The 18,785-nt window shown below is 42.8% G+C and overlaps 1 protein-coding gene across 1 annotated transcript; it reads left to right on the top strand.

Annotated features, from left to right (window-relative positions):
• The first annotated feature begins 9,007 nt into the window (after window positions 1-9,007).
• KBTBD8 (kelch repeat and BTB domain containing 8) lies at window positions 9,008-18,562 on the top strand. Its single transcript, XM_050313060.1, has 4 exons — window positions 9,008-9,102; window positions 11,168-11,378; window positions 11,987-13,101; window positions 14,866-18,562. The coding sequence occupies exons 1-4, from the start codon at window positions 9,087-9,089 to the stop codon at window positions 15,327-15,329; spliced, it is 1,806 nt and encodes a 601-aa protein (XP_050169017.1). The 5' UTR covers window positions 9,008-9,086; the 3' UTR covers window positions 15,330-18,562.
• The last annotated feature ends 223 nt before the right edge of the window (window positions 18,563-18,785 follow it).

Here is an 18,785-nt window from a genome sequence, read left to right as displayed (position 1 = left end):
ATACTGCAATATTTGCCCCCTCTCCGGAGTCACATATTATATAAAACCTGTTAAATTTCCATTGGGACCAGGCCCTCCCTTTTTAGAGAGCCTTTTATAGAGCCTTAAAGATCCAGAAAGGCTATATTATGTTGATGCAATTAAAGGAGGTTATTTGAAACTAGTTTATCACCGTAACACTCACAGAAATTATTGTGCTTGTGTGGCTTTGCACTGGTGTTCTGGAGCAATGCGTGTGGAATAGCAGTAACCTTGTCCCTGAATAATTCATGTTGTTTGTCAGCCACTTCTTAAGCCTTTCTGCTTAACCACAGAAGATTAGCATTTTTGTTGCTATTTTTTTTTAATCAAAGGTTTGGGGCAGGGGAGAAGGGAGAGCGTTGGGTTTTTAACTTACTTTAAACACTTCCCCAGGCTTTCAGTAGGCACTGCAGCTATTCAGATTGGGGTATTTTGGTCTTAGAAGCATTTTAGCTAGCTCTTAGGCCTGCTACATTATACAACTTTCTAGTAAATCATGAATAAGTTGAAAAGCTATAGAGCTTTTTTCCTAATTTCTCGAGAGTCCTTTTACCACCTAATTTGTTTTCATCCCATGTTATTTACTGACTAACTCTAATCAACATTTCTGGTATTGTTCCAGTCTGCAAGTGTGGGAAGGTTTGGCAGGTAATGTGTGGCAGCACAGGGAGGCTGGAAGATCCTGGCCTTGAAATGAATATTGCTGGTTGGAAATTGGACTGCAATCATTACATGCTGGAGTTCTCCTGAGCTTTGTCTCTGAGTAAGGATGCTCCACTGGTGTAAAACAGCAAAGCTCTGTCAGGTTCTGAAGTGATGCTGAGCTGCAGTTCAGAAAAACTCGCCCTCAAAAATCCACAGGATGGAGGTAAAAGCCAAAGGTCTGGCTCAGGGCAAAGTGAGGGGGGAATGCCAGCCTTGGCAAATGCAGGGTTGGAGTGTGTTTTCTTTGCTTCCATCTTGGGGTTACACAAAGGAGTGTTTGGTTGTTCTCCTTTTTTTTGTTTAAATTAAAACTGAAAATTTGAATTATTGGTCCCATTAAGCATCCATCCTGTACACCTCATGGAAAGAGCCCAGCAGAGGTAAGCCAAGGGGTTTGCCATACCCCTGGCTGTTGAGATGATAACATGAAATATTCCACTGAGACCAGCCTGGCCCCTTGGCTGGGAGTTCCTCCTAATGGAGAAGTCACTAACCAGTGATACAGCCCCTTTGACTGTCTGTGGAGCTGCACCAGCCCTTTGTGTCTGAGCAAACTAGAATCACTGGCATGCAAGAGCAGCCAAGTCCTGCTGGCAAGAGCAAGTCACTGACAGGGAGAGTGTCTGTGCTGTTGTGCTGGCAGATTTAACAGAGAAAGGCTGGTGTGTGCAGAGAGCTCTATGGACATATTTGGTGAAGGAGAGGTTGGAGTGAGATCCCCACCACAGGAAACAAATTCCCTGTCTCTGCAAGGCATCTCTGCTCTCCGCTGTTCTGTGCGTTCCCTTTACTTTCCATGCTCCTTTTTCACTCTGAGTCTTCCTGCCGCACCAGGTGAGGTCTGGCAGGGATGGGGTGGCAGATATCAGCACATGGCCACAGCTGTGAGTGTGGAGTGCTGTGGTGTGACATTCACACCTTCTGCTGGCACTTGCAGTTGGCTCATCTCCTTTTTGCCATCGCTCCTCCTTTTGTTTTCCTCTCTATGCTGTAACATTTAAGAAACAAAAACCAGGATGCTCTCGAAAAACCGAATGGCTTTTGGAAGAGACTTCTGGGTTAAACCCCACACTTTGCAGCGCAAACTTTCCAATCAAACTAACTTTTCAAAATGCTGACACTGAATTTCTCTCCCTCCCCTCACTGACGCTGTTCAAGCCTCTCTCCTGGAGCTGCATCTTGCTCTGCTCTGCACAGTTGCCAAGAGCCAGTGCACAGCTCCCACCCCGAGTGCAGCTGGAGTGACAGCCCCAGCTTTCACACGCTGTAGTCGCTGGGGAGTGTCTCTGTTCCTGCTCCACTATTAGGTTTCAAACCTCCCTGCTGAGTAGCTGTCCTCAAGTCACATCAGGTAAGCTTAGCTATGCATTGAATTCAGGGAGTGGAACTAATCCCACCTTTCAGCTGGGAGGAGAACAATGAGACAGGGAGCTGAGCCCGGCCCCTGGCTCAAAGGTAAGGGGTTTAATATATTAGTTGAAACAGATGCTTTGCACTTTAGCATGTGTTGTATCTAATTCCAGGTCTCTGTTTAGCTGAATGACAGGCCTATATATTTTATGGGAAGTACGTGCAATACATACTGTATTACATAAATGTCAAAATTATGTATATTATGTTTAATGTATGTATGCTTCGGTTCATTGCTCCTGACAGGAAAGCTGTAATGCCAGGATCAATAGTCTCCATATAAATTCAGGAAGATAGAGAAAACTATTACCATGAGTTGACAGAAGCCATCGTCACAAATACATGCCTTTGCCTTCCCAACTGTTGATATTTCAGTCACTGAAAGAATTAAGTTCTGCCCCCAGTTTAATCTCCACTACTCTGTGGAGAAGCGTTTGGCTCAGAGTGAATTTTCTCCCAGAATTCCCTTTGCCTCAAGGGGACATTTATATTGACTATGATAGAACTGGGTTTAAATTTTTTTAATGATAAAAAGATGAATCTTTATTCGGATCTGAATTTATAAAATCCTTATTTATAAAGATTTGAATCTTTTAGCTGAAATGAGTGGCTATGCTAGCTGCTAAAAATGGTACTTAATTGTCTTACCAGGTCCCCAAAGCACATTTGCCATTTTCTTTGGCAAATAGAGGAAAATTTTAATTTCCCCTAATTTGAAATGGAAGAAGAATGGTGAATGAGAGGTGCCCTGAGATCTTGTCTGTACAGCACATGCTAGAAATGAGAACAGGCTCTGCAAGAAGGAAATGGCAATAAAATGACTTTCCCTTTTAGCATTTATACTACCTGCTACAATTAGTAAAAAGAAGAGATCTCAGAGTTCTTCATGCCCACGACAAGCAATCATGACAAACCTGAAAAATGAATGAATGTCCTAACTCATTTTCCCTTCCCTTCAGTTCCTGGGCTTCTTGTGTTGCTGACAAGCTTTCCCTCCCCGTTTGTTCAGGGCTGCAGGAGCGCAGGGCCATTTCCCAGCGGGTGGAGAAGCACTTCCCAAGCCAGGTGTGGAGAGGGGCTGCTGTGCCTGAAGATGGCACAAGGAGCTGATGGGCACACAGGGCCCAGCCAGGCACACAGTCAGTTTGTGCATTTGCTCTCTGGCTGAGCAGCAAAAGTTTTGGTTTGGAGGCACAACCAGGCTTTTAAAAAAGTGCGGATGTAGTAGTGGTGGATCCTGCAGGGTGGGTGCTTTTCTGATCCCTAGTCTTGGATTTTCTATGGGAATTGTATGTCCTGTGCTTGCCTGGCACGTGACTCGGGACAAAGCCTTTTGGTTTATGGTGAGCTCCATGCAAAGGGTGGGGAAAAAAAATGGAATCAGGCCCTGGGATTTTTCACTGTGCATGTGCTGAATGCCTTGTCCTGGGATGAAGCAGGGAAAGGCTCCAGCGCTGTGCACTGCTGGGCATATGCCATGCAAAGAACACTTAATGGAATATCACTTATCCATAAAAAAATCCAAAAGGCAACAAGGTCTCAATTAAGGGGGCCAGACTTCTTGAGCTGAGCATCTGACCTAGCACCAAAGTGCTACATAAAAATCCCCTGTATGTGTATCCTTTGAGATGTGGCCTCAAAAGTTGAGCTTCCCATTCCCTTGCATGACAGATAGTTGTCTTGGCTCACAGACTGTGCAGTCTCTTGGCAGACCCTGCCCTTCCCTTCTTGATTCAATTGATGGTCTTTGAAACTGGTCACAATCTCTTCAAGACATAGCTGATTTCAGATTGTTGTAATTGTTGATTTGTTTTTTACTTTCCTCCTAAGGAGAGCTGAATGCAAAAACTCGTATGGTTGGAAGAGAAACCGTTGTGGGAAGCTCAAATGGGCAGCAAATTCAGAACAAGGGGCACAACAGCTGAGAGTGTCTGCATTTCAGCACAGCACGGTCCCGTCCTGAGCATGACAGATAAGAATCCTGATTTTCCACTCCAATACGGCCTTCAGTAGTTGCTCTTAAATTTGTGTAACAGACCAAAAGAATTAACTTTAAAATATGAATGGATGTTATGGCAGGATAATACAGGTACTTATATATAAACCTCTACTTTTGTATGTATGTCAGTTTATCAAACAAGCCTGGGGATGTTCTGTAGTCAAGGCAGTGGTATTTGGTGTAATTTTTAAATGGTCAGAATTGAAATCTTGGAAACCCTTCACCTTGCCACTCAATAGCAAAAAGTGAATGCCCTGCCAGCTCCAAGTATCACATGAACCATTTTATCTCAATTATTTTTGCTTGGAAAGCTGTTCTTTATTCCAGTGGGTTAAAGAGCAGGCATGTTGTCTCAGCACAGTTAAATCCCACAGCTTATTACCATGAATACATAAGCTCAGAGGATATGAAAGTGTTCCATCCAAGAGGATATGAAAGTGGTCTGCCTAGGGAGAGTTCAAGGCCCTCTTGTATATGGAACACAGTTCCAGGCTTTAAAGCTGTGCTGTGTGTCAGGACTTTCAAAAAAAAAAATGTGCTTGAAATACCAACAGGAACAGGTTGCCTGCAAAGAAGCTGGAGGTAATTCGGTCTTGGTGGATGCTCAGCAGTGCCACATTTTCTGTTGGCAGCCTGGGCTTGGGTGCACACCTCTAACACAGCCACGAGAAGCTTAAGGGTCCTGGTGTGTTAAGGAAGAATCATCACAAAAACACCACTAGAGACTTGACAAGTCAGAACAGGCCTCACATTCTGCTGTAACCGAAACAGGGCCGTTTCCTTTGAGATGGCTATTGGGTTATACCTGCTGAAAAATGAGGTTTCCAGTGGGATCAAAACTCAGCCTCCTTTTCCTTCTCCCTGTGTTGGGCAGAGCAGTGAGATCCAGCAGAGTGCAGATTTCTCGTCTCTACGCAGGTTCCACAGCCTTCTCTGTCAGGCTCCCAGCAATCACACACTGCTTGTGCCAAACTTTACTTTGACAGTGGATGAATGGGCATTTTGTTCTGAAGTGGCTGCTCCAGGATCTATCACGTCACCTAAACGACGCCAGGAACCCTCACTTTCAGTAGCTGCTGGGACTCGCTGACAACAGCAGAGCCCGTCATTCTGAGATTAAGGAGGGATTAGCTGTGCGATTCCAGCCCTAAGAGAAAGGTTAAACACTTTGGGAGGAGGAAGTGCGTGTGTGTGTGCACATGTGTCTTCCAAAACAACAGATGGCTTCAATGAAGTTGCTCCTGCTGCTCGGAAGTGGCACTTCTTGACATTAACAGAGCCATATCTCATCGGGGTTCTTGTTTCTACCAGCCTGGCTCAGCAAGGCCGAATCCACTGTCTGGTATGGGGTAATCAGGAAAGGCACTCCGATATCTGCCCCATTAATTGCCCCCTGCCACTCTTCCCTCTCTTCTGATGTAACGCCCACTGTGCTCAGTGTGGCGGGATCGATCGGCTTTGAAGGGCAACTTTCCCTAATGATCCGCAATTCCCCCTATTTAAACCACAGCCAGAACTGTCTTTTTACGGATTCTGCAAGAAATGTGTGGATTTCTTGGAACCGCTAAACAAAAACCTCTCTGCTTCAATCAATGGATCAATGTATTAAATTATTGTGCGACTAAATTAATGTGCCCCTTGGTGACAGAACTGCAGAAAATGAGCAGTGTTTTATGCATTAAAGACCAACTGGTAAAAGATTGTTTTTCAAGGTTAGATTGTTCCACAGTGAATATCAAGATTTTTCCAATTAAAATATGAGGGGTTTTCGGAGTGAAGCCGCATCAGCTCCATTACTCCTCACGGAGTCACAGCACAAATTAACAGGTACAGGTAACTGAAGAATTGTAAATAGTAATTGAGACATATTTGGGAGATAGCAAGTAATGTTTCTCTTTTTTACTAATCTTGTATTTAAATTTTATAGTTAAACAATTTTACTGGAAATTAATCTGAGATAATTTTGGTGGGATTTTTTTGTTTGTTTGTTTGGGCTTTGGTCTGGGTTTGGTTTTTTCTTTTGGTAAACTCAGGAGTCATGAAAAATGCCACCTTTCTAATGTTCCCATGAAAAACTATAAAGTCTTGTCAGGCTTCTGCAGCCCTTAGTTTCCTCTGTTTGGGCTATATCGTATATGTGGGGGGATGCTGGCCCTTCCTTTCTCTGCTATCTTTCAAGTTCTTAAATATCTTAAAAAAGTTTGTATTTTGTCCTGAAAATTTTTCCTTTCACTCTTTTCTTTCTTGGGCTCATGACAAAGACATTCTTCATTCTGAAGGCAGGGATCCCAGAACACGCAGTGCCAGTTCCGAGTTCATAAGGGGGGCAATGTTTCTAGTCCCTTATAAAGGAACAGACATGGAATCTGTGTTTCTTATCAGTTGATATTATTTAACTTTTATTTTGAACCTTAGGAATATCAAGTAGGAAAATTTCTCCACCAAGTGTTTTCAGCTGTATGTTTTCAAGCTTTATCTTCAGGAATGATAAATTAGACGTGAAATTAAAGCATAAATGCAAGCATCCCAGTCCCTCAATAGCAAGGATTTCAAATTCTTGCAAAATCTTAAAATGGTACAAAGGGTTTCAGTGCTTTGCTGATCAGAAGAATTAAAAAAAAAAAAAGTACCAAAAATTATTAAAATTATTAAAATACATACCAAAAAATATTACAAAATAAAGGAATTTATATGACTATATCTATTCACAGCTCCCTGTTGTCTCCTGGCAAGCCCAAATCCATGAAATCAAACGATTTGATCAACTGCATGCAGTAAATTAGTGGCAGCATCAAGCCAAAAGCCCAATTTTCTCACTTCTACACTCAAATATTGGCCTTGGTTGCTTCCCCAACAAAACAATGTCAGGAGAGAGAAGAGAAGGATGAAGCAGAAGGAAAGGGAGATTGAACTCTTCAAGCACCTTGTAATTTCTGAAAAACAGAAATATTTGTGTGTAATGCAGATGCCATTTATCACGTGAAGCTTTAACACGGGGTGTGACTTCCATGGATTTCAGAGCAACTTGCACAGACAACACATCTCACTCTGCCCTTCAGAAATCCAGATCCCTGGACTTCCATGGGAATGCTACTCAGTTCTACACCCTCCTGAGTGCTTGGGAGTGCTAATGGAGGTTTCCACAGAGGGGAGGGGGCGATGGTGTTATTACACTCGAGAAAGGCTTCAGTGCAAGTGAAAATGCTGCTATTGATGCCTCTTAAAGCACATCTAAGCCTATTTGTATGGCAATTTATTTGCTCCACCAGAAAACATACAGAGATAAGCTATTTTGAGAAAAGCTTGTGCTCCAAAGTGCTCGTTCAGTGCAGGATCTGTATTAAAAAACATTCTACATTTGACTTGTGCATTTTGAACACTCATCCAGCCCGGCCCACACTGAAGGAAATGAACTGTATCAGGCAATGTCATTTGCTAAAAGGCAAGAGTGGAGGAATTCTCCGGCCCTTCGTTTTATATTTCTAGGGACAATTTCACAGGCCGTGCCGTTGCTGAGCGGGGAAATTGGAAAACTGCGGAATCGATTTGCAGACGCGAAGTTCTATTTTCTTTTACACCTCCTTCATCAGGGCCTCCATCACCCCCGAGCTGCGCGGCATTATCGTGGACAGCCGCCTGGACACCGCTGATAATTGCTGAGCGAGGGGAAGGCTGTGCCTTGCAAGCGAAAGCAAACCCAGTCAGATGGCACTGCCTTTAAATTCATCTGCTTTACAGCACCGGTCATGTATGGAGGCTACTGTTTCTGAGGGCTAAAGGGGAATTTGTTTTGAAAATATTATTTAAATTGGTTTTGTTTTGCGTTTATTTTCTCTAGCGAATCTTCCCAGCTCAAAGCTGTGAAATTGTGTTAAATCTGTTCTGAGTAAACCCACAGAAACATACAGGACTTTGCAGTTCTTCCTTTATTTAATTATTTTGTTAATTTCACAAAGAAAAAACAAACCACCAAACTTCTTCCACAGCAAACTTCTGATAATGTCTCAGTCCCCAAGAAGGAGACCAGTGGCTAATCGCTGCAGAAAAAAGGAAAAGCTGGTGACTATCATCCAGTTGACCTCTGGGATGGAGAGAGAAATGTGCTTTTGATATTAAAGGTCATGGGCCACAAAACGGTCGCTTATGTGCTGGAGTCGTTCAGCTGCTCTCTGTGGGATGGGTACGGCTGGGTGACTGCCCACGGCGTGTTGGGGGAACAAACCTTGGGGAAATAAAAGAATATTCCTGGCACAACGAGCTTTCAGACGAAGTAGCTGACTATTGTTTTTCATTGAAGGCCAATTCAGCTTCACACAGCTCTGGGTCTCACATCCCCATCACTGCCTTGCCCCTCACTGCATCCTTGCAGCATCACATCCCCTCACTGCATCCTTGCAGCATTAGGACGTTTGCAGGTATTTTCTTTTCCCCTTTCCTGTGCGTCTGCACCAGTGATGGTCGTGGCAGCTCTGCCCAACCTGCTGGGCAGCCATCTCCGAGCGACACCTCCGCTCCTCTTCGGGAAGGGTCTGCGCCAGGAGCCGCAGCTCAGCGCGGACAGATAAATTGCAGGAACTGGGGGGGTAATTTATTTCCGTGGAGAGGCCATTTCAGCCGGTGGGCAGTGAACGAGTTCCAAAATTCCAGGACGAGGCGCTGGAGGTGCCCCATTGCCCCGGGGCCCAAAATGGCGGCTCAGCCCTGAGGCGCCCGCCGCCTCGTTGCTACGCGACGGGGCAGAGAACTACAACTCCCACGCACCCCCGGGGGGAAAAGCGACTACATCTCCCGGCACGCCCCGCGCGGCGAGGGCGGAGTGCCCGCACTACATTTCCCGGCAGGCTGCGGGGGAGGCGGCCAATCGGCGCGGGCGTTGCTGCGGGGTGCGCGGCGGCGGCGGTGCCGGCGGTGACATTTTCCTGCCGGGGCCGCTGCCCGAGCGGGGCCCAGGATGGCAGCGCTGGGAGGTCCGTGAGGGGGGAACCCCGGGGAGGGGTTGCTGTGGGGGGTGTGTGGGGTGAGGGGAGGTATGAGGGGGGTGCGGTGGTGGAGGGGTTTGAGGCCTGTGTGCTGGTAGGGGAGCGCCGTGTGGGGGTGGGATGGGGGGCCGTGAGGGTGCCCGGGTGAGGGTGTGGGGGCAGAGGGGGTGGTGTGAGGGAGAGGGTGTGTGCAGGGGCTGCGCTGGTGAGGGCGGGGAGGGGTCCCTCAGGACCCCTCCCCGCCCCCTCACACAGCGCAGCCCCCCGCGGTGTGAGGCGAGTTCAGCTGGGGTTGGTAAAGGGGGTTCTGTGAAACTGTGTGGGGGACAGGAGGAGAGACTCACGAATTGACGCGGAGAGCATTTTGGGGTGATGTTCGCGAGGGGCAGAGTTAAAAATTTTTGAGGTGCGAGCGAGCGAGCGGAGCGTTAATAGAGGGGGGTGAAAAAAAGGGACTGGAGGAAGGTTTTATGGGGTGAAAGCTGTCGAGGGTTAAACGGAAAATAAGGAATGCGAGAATGAGTGTCCCCAGCGCTGGAAGCTGCCCTGATAACATGTGCTCGTCGCCTGAGTGACTGGCACGGTCAGGGAAGAACAAATTTGCATCTTTTTTTTTTGCTGTTAGAAAGTCAGTGAAACTCTTGTGCAACAGTAAACGCATCAGTGTTCTTGTACATCAAAGCTTTGCTAGGTAGGAGGCTTTGGAACTGACCTAGCAAAGTGTTATTTACTTGGAACTGGTGATTAACATTGTTTTTTAACAAGTACAAACTCTCCCCCTCCCTACCGACTGGTTGGTTTCAAATGTTGGAAACATTGAAATTATCAGTAAGGATAAGGAAACTCTCCTGTTGTAGATTTTACCTTTAACCATTTGCTGATTTGCTTGGAAAAAACCCACAAGAAACCAAGTGTTTTGAAGACTTTTTTCTAACGATTCTTTGAAGAGACACTGATGATGTTTGGCCTCATTCCTGCTGTGGGAAATGGGTGCCCAGCAGCAGATCCCTCCTGGTTTATTGTGTATCCCTCTCCTGGTGACTGTGTCCGAATTCTGAATAAGAGAAATTGTAGCTGCTGTGTATCACCACGAGTTAGAGTTTAAACCTCCCATTCATCATCACTGATCTCTCTGCTCTTTGCCCCTTTGTTTCTCCCAAATTTTGTTGGAAGCTCTCTCTGTTGCAAGTCAGCAGCTTTACCTGTTTTGCAGCTCTTGCCACCTCGTGTTTTTCTTTTGGGCTTTCCTTTGTTGTTGTTGTTGTTGCGTAAAAATTTTGTCGCTATTACGAAACAGGTTTTTGTGCTTGAGCTGTTGCTCAATTTTCACTTTGGGTTTTACTTCATTGGGCTTATCAGGTGTTATTTAGCAGCATGTGCTCCACTGAATACCTTTCCACGGTGATGGGTGAACTCCTTCATACCTCGGCAATTTAAAACGATAATTGTGTTTTATTTACGGAGAAAAGCATGTAACTGTAGATACAAATTTATGTGAGTTTAAGTTTGTTGCCCAACATAGTAATTGTAGGGCTGTTTCTTCACGAGTCTGTACTCAAACCATCACTTGTGTAAGGCAGGAGCCAGTTCCTGTTTCGGTGTGAAGTTAAATATTTACATACAGACTTGTGTAATGGTGGGGTATGATGGGGACTGATTTTATTCCTCTGCATTCTGTCTTTTTTTCATTTTATAAGTCAATAAGCATTGTGATTCTTGATTTCCCTCATCCCCAGTGAAGTGTCATAAATATGTAGTACTTGTATTATTTTCCTTAACATTAATAGATATAATTTTATAGGTTAATGGTAACTGACATGTACATTGTGAAAAGGAAAAAAAATAATATTTGAGGTATCTTTATATATTTACCCTTGAAAATATTAGACTTGCTGTTGATGGATGTTGACACTGAGGAACTGTGGAATAAATTTGTGCTAATTCTTGGTCACGTATGGGGTTTTTTAGCATGTGGTGAATTTCTTTGAAGGTTGTTTTTTTGTTGATGATTGTGGTTGGTTTTTGTTAAAACAGTTTCGATTTTGCTTTGTAGAACCAAGTCAGTTTTCACAAACACTGAACGGAATTCCTCCCTCAAACCCAGTCAGCAGTGGAATGGACCCCTTCCATGCCTGTAGTATCCTGCAACAGCTGAAGACCATGTATGATGAAGGACAGCTGACAGATATTGTGGTGGAAGTGGATCATGGGAAAACATTCTCCTGCCACAGGAATGTTCTTGCTGCAATCAGTCCTTATTTCAGGTATGGCAGCCCATTGCTCTAATGGTGATCAAAACAGAATTAGAACTTGTTTTTGTTAAAAGAAAATTAAAAACCCCTGCACCTGTACTAATCTTCTGTGTAATTATAGATAATATAGTGCACCTGGCAAGTAAAGATTACTGTTCTCTTAAGGTCAGTGAATTATCAGTGTCTGTTTGCCAAAGGAAAGTCTCATCAGAGAAAATGTCACACAACTGTAAAACAAACAAAACTGCCTCCAGTTGTCTTCCTTTAAAGTTACATATTTTAACATGCTGGAGTATGCAGATGAAATAACTTGTTGAAAGTTGAGTGCAAAGACTCAAGGTGGTATGTCAAGAGCTTTGCTTGTAAACTGAGTGAATTTTAACATAGGGTTAGTGAGATAATTAAGCAAGAAGTTCCAGCTTGCTGCTTTTGTTTCAGTCAGTCCAGAACTGATCTTAAACTGTCCTGTGTGGGTACCTAAATGTGTAACACCTGTAGTAAGTGTATTTGGGCTGATGTGAGGACAAACACACTGGGATCAGCTGCACAGTGTAATTTAATTTCATGCCTGTAGTTGGGAGGTGATTCCAGATAAACTGCCGAATGTTCTTCCTCTGCAGATCGATGTTCACGAGCGGCCTTACCGAGAGCACCCAGAAGGAAGTTCGGATAGTTGGTGTGGAAGCAGAGTCAATGCATTTAGTGTTGAACTATGCATATACCTCCAGAGTAGTGCTGACAGAGGCCAACGTCCAAGCTTTGTTCACTGCAGCCAGTATCTTCCAGATCCCTTCCATACAAGATCAGTGTGCTAAATACATGATCAGTCACTTGGACCCACAGAACTCCATCGGGGTGTTCATCTTCGCTGATCACTATGGTCATCAGGAACTCAAAGACAGGTCACAAGACTACATTCGTAAAAAGTTTCTGAGTGTCACCAAAGAGCAGGAGTTTCTTCAGCTGAGAAAAGACCAGCTGATAAGTATCCTCGACAGTGATGATTTAAATGTAGACAAAGAAGAACACGTTTATGACAGCATTATAAGGTGGTTTGAACATGAACAAAATAAGAGAGAAGTGCACCTTCCAGAAATATTTGCCAAATGCATCCGTATGCCTCTGTTGGAAGAGACATTTTTAGAGAAAATCCCTCCCGTGTTTGCACAGGCGATGGCCAAAAGCTGTGTACAAAAGGGACAACCCAGTGCCAATGGCTACACACAACGGCTTGGAATGACCGCTTCTGAAATGATCATATGCTTTGATGCTGCCCACAAACACTCAGGAAAGAAGCAAACAGTGCCTTGTTTAGATTCGGTCACAGGGAGAGTGTTTAAACTATGCAAGCCACCAAATGACTTGAGGGAGGTCGGAATTCTCGTGTCCCCTGATAACGATATTTACATTGCGGGTGGTTACAGACCGAGCAGCAGCGAGGTCTCCATCGACCACAGAGCGGAGAGCGATTTCTGGATGTACGACCACTCTGGCAATAGGTGGATTCCAAAAGCTCCTTTGCTGCGAGCCAGGATAGGCTGCAAGCTGGTTCACTGCTGTGGAAAGCTGTATGCCATTGGGGGGAGAGTCTATGAAGGAGATGGCAGGAACTCCCTCAAGTCTGTGGAGTGCTATGACAGCCGGGAGAACTGCTGGACAGCTGTCTGTCCCATGCCGGTGGCAATGGAGTTTCACAGTGCTGTGGAATATAAGGATAACATCTATGTTTTACAGGGTAAGGTGGTTTGGCTGACTCTGTGGCACTTTGTTGGAAGTAGGGAGTGTGAGTTTTCTTTGCTCTCTTAAGCACCTTGGAAAAACCCCTGGGGCAATGGGATAGGGGAAAAACTAGGGAGAGCAGTGGGCAAGGAAGAGGGAGGTTGCTGCTTGAATTCTCATGCCCTGGAAACGTGTCACAAAATTGTGTTGAGTGCACAAATGGCAGTTTTGGTGGTGTTCTAAGTCATCAGGATAAAATATTTCTCTAACAATCCGGTATTAAATCTTTACCTGGGTGAAAGGCACTAATGTTGAAGAAAAAATACTGTCCCATGAAAAAGCACTTTACATTTTATTGGGCTAAAGCTGTGGAAATTTCTGGTGTCTGTGTTTTTGGTGACTTGTAAAAGTCAATTAACGGCTGTAGGTCTTTGTTTCCTGCCCTACTCTGCTTTCTGAAATCATTGTAGTAATTAGAAAGAGATAAATAGTCATTCTTGATTAGCTCTGTTTCTTTGGTCAGTAATTACAGTACTGCCTTTACATCTTTCCTTCTGGTAAGTGATCAGACTTATTGGTGTATTAGATATCGATTCTTAAATGAATAAAAAAGATCATTACGGCAATGGATCAAATAATTTATTCTTCCCTTTATTTTGCTTATGGAGATCTCACATAAAATATGTATTTGAGTGTGTGCATGAGCCATATAGAGCCTACTCTGAAAGTGCTGAGACTGGTCTGTGGGGCTGTGGTAAGAGGCCCAGGAAGTGGAAAGAAAGAAAGGAGGAGGATGAGGAGGTGTCTCAGTTACCACCCCTGTAAACACCTGTAGAAGTTGGTTCTTGGATCCATACCAGCTCCCTCTTTGGGTCACTTTCCATCCGAAGCTGGACCACAGGAAAGAAACAGGATAGGGAATGCTGTAAGGTCCTTGTTATTTACCTAGAAGTAGTCAACCTGATTTCTTGACTTTGCAATCCTGGGCTTTCATGTGATTTACAGAGTTTTCTTCCACTGTTTCTGTATCAGGTTTGACTCTTGTTGGTTGAGGCTTTAAATGATTCTCTTACATTAACAAGTTCTCTCAATGTCTCTCGGGTCAGACACGTGCTTTAGGTGCTTAAAAAGGAATGCTGAACTTCCATTATCTACAGTCTGTAGGTGCTGCTCTAAGCAGTGAACAGCAGAGGTGTTTTATAACCTCATCACAAAGCTAAGGATGATTCAGTACCTTCATGCAGGTATTCTCCTGGCCTCCTTTAAAGCAAATCAACCTAAATGTGTAACTCGACCACCTCACATGAGTAGCTTCAAAATCTGTGTGCAGTACAAGGCACAGGTATTTGCTCAGTTTTAGCAGCTTTAAGCACTGAATTCTGAGGCTCCTCAGTCTGTAGATGACACGTTGTGAAGATGTTAAAAAGTGAAACAAATGTACTTCAGACATTTCAAGACTGCAGTCTTATTAATTGTCCTGAATTAATAAGCATGGTTTAGAAGTAATAAAGGGTAGCTAGGAAATATGTAAAACATTGTAGTTTTGATACGCTTCAAATTCCCTTTTCTACAGCTGGAATAGAAACAAAGTAGTTTTTACTCATGCTGTTAATAATTTTGTAATGCACTTGAAAGGAAGCAGGTGATGGTGCTGGGAGTATTTGTTATGGGAAGAGCATTTCTGTCTGTGGAAGAACACACCTGAAAGCTTGATGGCCGCAGAACTGCTGCTCTGGAAACGAAGCGTAAGTTACGTTCTATTTTTCCTCTCTCTTTCCAGGGGAGTTTTTTCTCTGCTACGACCCTCAGAAGGATTACTGGGGATTTCTGACCCCGATGACTGTGCCTCGACTCCAGGGCTTGGCGACGGTGTACAACGACTCCATCTACTACATAGCTGGGACCTGCGGGAACCATCAGCGCATGTTCACCGTGGAGGCCTACGACATCGAGCAGAACAAGTGGACTCGAAAAAAAGACTTCCCCTGCGACCAGTCCATTAATCCATACATAAAACTCGTACTCCTCAAAAACAAACTCCACCTGTTTGTCAGAGCTACTCAAGTCACTGTCGAAGAGCACGTTTTCAGAACCAGCAGGAAGAATTCGCTCTACCAGTACGATGAGGTCACTGACCAGTGGCAGAAAGTATACGAGACTCCAGACAAGCTCTGGGATCTAGGCCGGCATTTTGAATGTGTTGTTGCTAAATTGTATCCGCAGTGTCTTCAGAAAGTTATTTAAATTTCTGGGGTTTTTTGGTTGGTTGTTTTTTTTTTTTTCTTCAGTAACAGGCCTTAGTGATTTCAGTGGTAATTTGATGCTAGAGAAAACATGTCTTAAAAGAAAACAAAGAAATTCTGTCAGTATTTATTGTAAGCTGAAACAGACAGTTTTTTGTATATGGGGATGGGTGCTCTTTAAAGGTTGCAGTCTGGGGAGGGAATTGCTGGTTCAGTTTCATATTTACTGCTATCTTCCTGGGAAATGAGAAGGAGGTTACAAAGTGCAATTATCAGCATTTTTTTTCTGGTAAACACTTAATCATGTCATACTAGAAGGGTGTTGGGTGGTAAAAGCAAATTAAGTGGAAGAGCCAGGATAACTATGCACTACAGTGAAAGAAAATCTAGCATTAATAGCTAAGGATGTCCAAGATGTGTTGAAGTGACTTTTCTTTTTTTCTCTTTTTTTTTTTTTAATACGGGTAAAATTTGAGGCAATATCACTAAGTTTTGTTGCTTTTTGGTTTGTTTGGTTTTTTTTTTTACTTTAGATTGGAAGTACATAGGAATGGTAGATCCTGAGTCATAATGATCTGTTCTTTTTGTACTGTTTTTGATGTTCGTGATTTGTTTGTGCACTACAATTTGGGAGAAAAGCTCAGTCAGAATTGGATTGTGGAGTATTTTTGCCCCAGATGGAGGCCTGTTCATATTGTTGTACCACTTGCTGTCTGTGGACTTTTGTTAAAATTGAGCTTAATGATAGTGGGGGAAAAAAAATCCCACACCTGTTTTTTGCCACGTAGATGTAGTGCTGTAAAAACATTTTTTTTTTTTTAAAACACTGATTAAAACCTTTTTTTTCATCCCATAAAGGGCTTTAACCCAAAAGCTGATGGTGCTAGTACATTTTTAATACTTGTTTGTCTGAAATGGGCCAGCCTTCTGCTACTGTTTAAGACAGCCTGTTATTTTTCATGGAGTGTGTGTCTGTCTTCAGGCCCTGTCCTGTCATCAAATTGTCTTTTCTAACATAACATTTTTACTGCAGTGGTATTCTTGCACAGAATGGTGACAGGATATGGCCTTAATAATATTGGTTCTCTTTTATTTTTTTTCTTTTTTGTGTGGAGTGTTCATTCTGTCTCCACTAAAGTACAGTGCTCTGTGCAGAGTTGGCGTGTGCTCCAGTGATTTGGAAAAGTGTGGCTTAACTTCACGAGTTGTTTTTCTTTTCTCTCCACAGTCAAGCCCTCAAATATCTTCTCTTCCATTCTGATCTATAATGTGAAAAATTGCACTACTGAGCTGTCATCATTATCCAGTGTATTAAAGCAAAATTGACAATAAGTGTCCATGGCTGAAATACTCTTAGAGAAAATACAGAATAAGGATCCAATGTATTACAACACTTTTCTCTATGTATTTAACATTTAGCTTATTTTTAGGAGGTAAATACGTTCAAAGTTCAGCCTCCACTTCACTAGTGAAAACTGGATTTAAAAGGGAAAAGATGAATCCCGGAACTTGTATCAGCTGTAGTTTGCCAGGTTTAATTTGTTAATTTTTGCAGAGCTGTTAAGTTATCTTACTCTTCCTTATTTTCTCCAACTGACCTAAGTAAACCAGTTAACTTGACATGGCACTGGCCATCACTGGCTGAAAGTGCTTACCACTATCTGGCTTAACAGCTGACATTTCAGTCAGCCAAATATTTAGCTCATTGTTTATCGCTCTGGCATGGCTGAGGATTTGGATAATGTTTGTTTACTATGTGGTCTTACTGCTCCCAAATGGAATCTTTCTAATACACAAAAATACTCTCCTGGTTCTATTTCTTAATTCTTGCACAAAATGTCTAAAAAAAAATACAAACAAAAAACTGTGAAATGAAAAGGAAAATAAAAATGCCTCTTTGCATTACATACCTCATCTTCCAGAGATTCAGCAAACGCTTCTCTCCAGTGCGAGCACCTGTGGTTCTGTTTGTCCTGAATTTGGCAATTCTCGCTAAGACTGCATTTTCCGACAGTGTTGAGGTGTGTTGTTCCTTTGTTTAGTTCTCTTCTGGGTAGTTTTATATGTATGCATAGCCAAGAATAAGAGGTTTTTTGAAAAGTACAACTAATTTAATTTTTAAAACGATCCCTAGTCCTTGGCTAGCTCTCCTTGCGCTGTTGTAGGCCTCTAGCTGCAAGCTTTCTGAAGCACCCTCCCTAACAGTGTTGCATTTGTGTGTAAGACCATTTTTTTTGCAAAGTGTTATGGAGCTTTTTCCTTGTTTCTTTGTTTTTTTGTTTCTTGGTTTGGTTTTTTTTTTTTTAAGCTTGGTTGAATATTTACAAGATTTCTTGCTGCTTTTTGACAATCTTCTATATTTATTTAGTAGAACAAATTTCAATATATTACTTGAAACTACGAAATAGGATTGAGTTAGCAGTTGACTGGTCATGTGATGTATAGAAGTACAATATGCTGTGGTTAATTCTGCAGTAGGTCTGTTAATTTTGTTTATCTGCACTAAAGTACGAAGATCTCCATTCTGTTTAACCATTCAAACTGAGGGTGTGATCCGAGTCTGTCATGTGTTTTGAAAGCTAAATCCTGGAACTTGCTGTGGGAGTAGAATATACTAAATCTTTTGCATGAGGAGTTTGTTGAGGCAGTAACGTAGCTGTGACATTTTGCCAATTCTTAAACGCTTCTACGTTTCAGATTCCTGGTAAAGTTTTGCTTTAGAGTCAGGCTTGAGTAAACTTGCACAGCACAAACAAACAAAAAAATAATTGCACCAAAGGTACTGGTAATATTTGAACAGTAATCTGTACATTTTGCCCATTTGGTATTTTTTTCTGCATTCTTTTGTTTCCCTTTATGAAACGAATTTCTAGCGTTGTAAGTAAGGACTTAGGTGAGTGTAAATCTCATTTCCAGAATTATTAGTTAACTTTAGAAGGAAACATTTTGTAACTTCCACTTGATTCCATCAGTAAAACTCTAGAATAACTAAAAGCAGTTTTGGTGCACCAGACATGCAGAGTATGTTCTACAAGAGATCGAAGAGCTCCCTGTTCGCGAGGCTGTTGAGAAGTGGCATCCAACATTCAGTGCTCAGGTATGTTAGTAAGAAGTACTGTAGTCCTATGAGGGCAAATGTGTGGATTTTTAAACATTTTGCCATAATTGCACAATTTTGCATTTTTACTTAATGTCATGTTATGTTTCTTAAAATAAACCTATTGTTGAAATACAGTGGAGTTCAACTGGTTTTGTGATAAATCTCTTGTGTGCATTTCAGTAGAGTAAATTTCTGAAAATTAACACAATGATGTATCTTTCTGATGTTTGTTCAGTTCTTCTGTTCCTACACTTGTGTATCACTTGTGTGTAATGTCACTTTTTGTTTGTTTGTTTTCAAGGTGGAAGGTGCTTTGTTCTGCTTTTTTGTCTTGTTCTTTGTGCCTATTCAGGTCTA

Source organism: Myiozetetes cayanensis, unplaced genomic scaffold (genome assembly GCF_022539395.1).
Source record: "Myiozetetes cayanensis isolate MyiCay16 unplaced genomic scaffold, myiCay2020 scf18, whole genome shotgun sequence".
Lineage (NCBI taxonomy): Eukaryota > Metazoa > Chordata > Aves > Passeriformes > Tyrannidae > Myiozetetes > Myiozetetes cayanensis.
The sequence above is the reverse complement of the archived record's forward strand: the minus strand, read 5'-3'. Positions and strand labels throughout refer to the sequence as shown.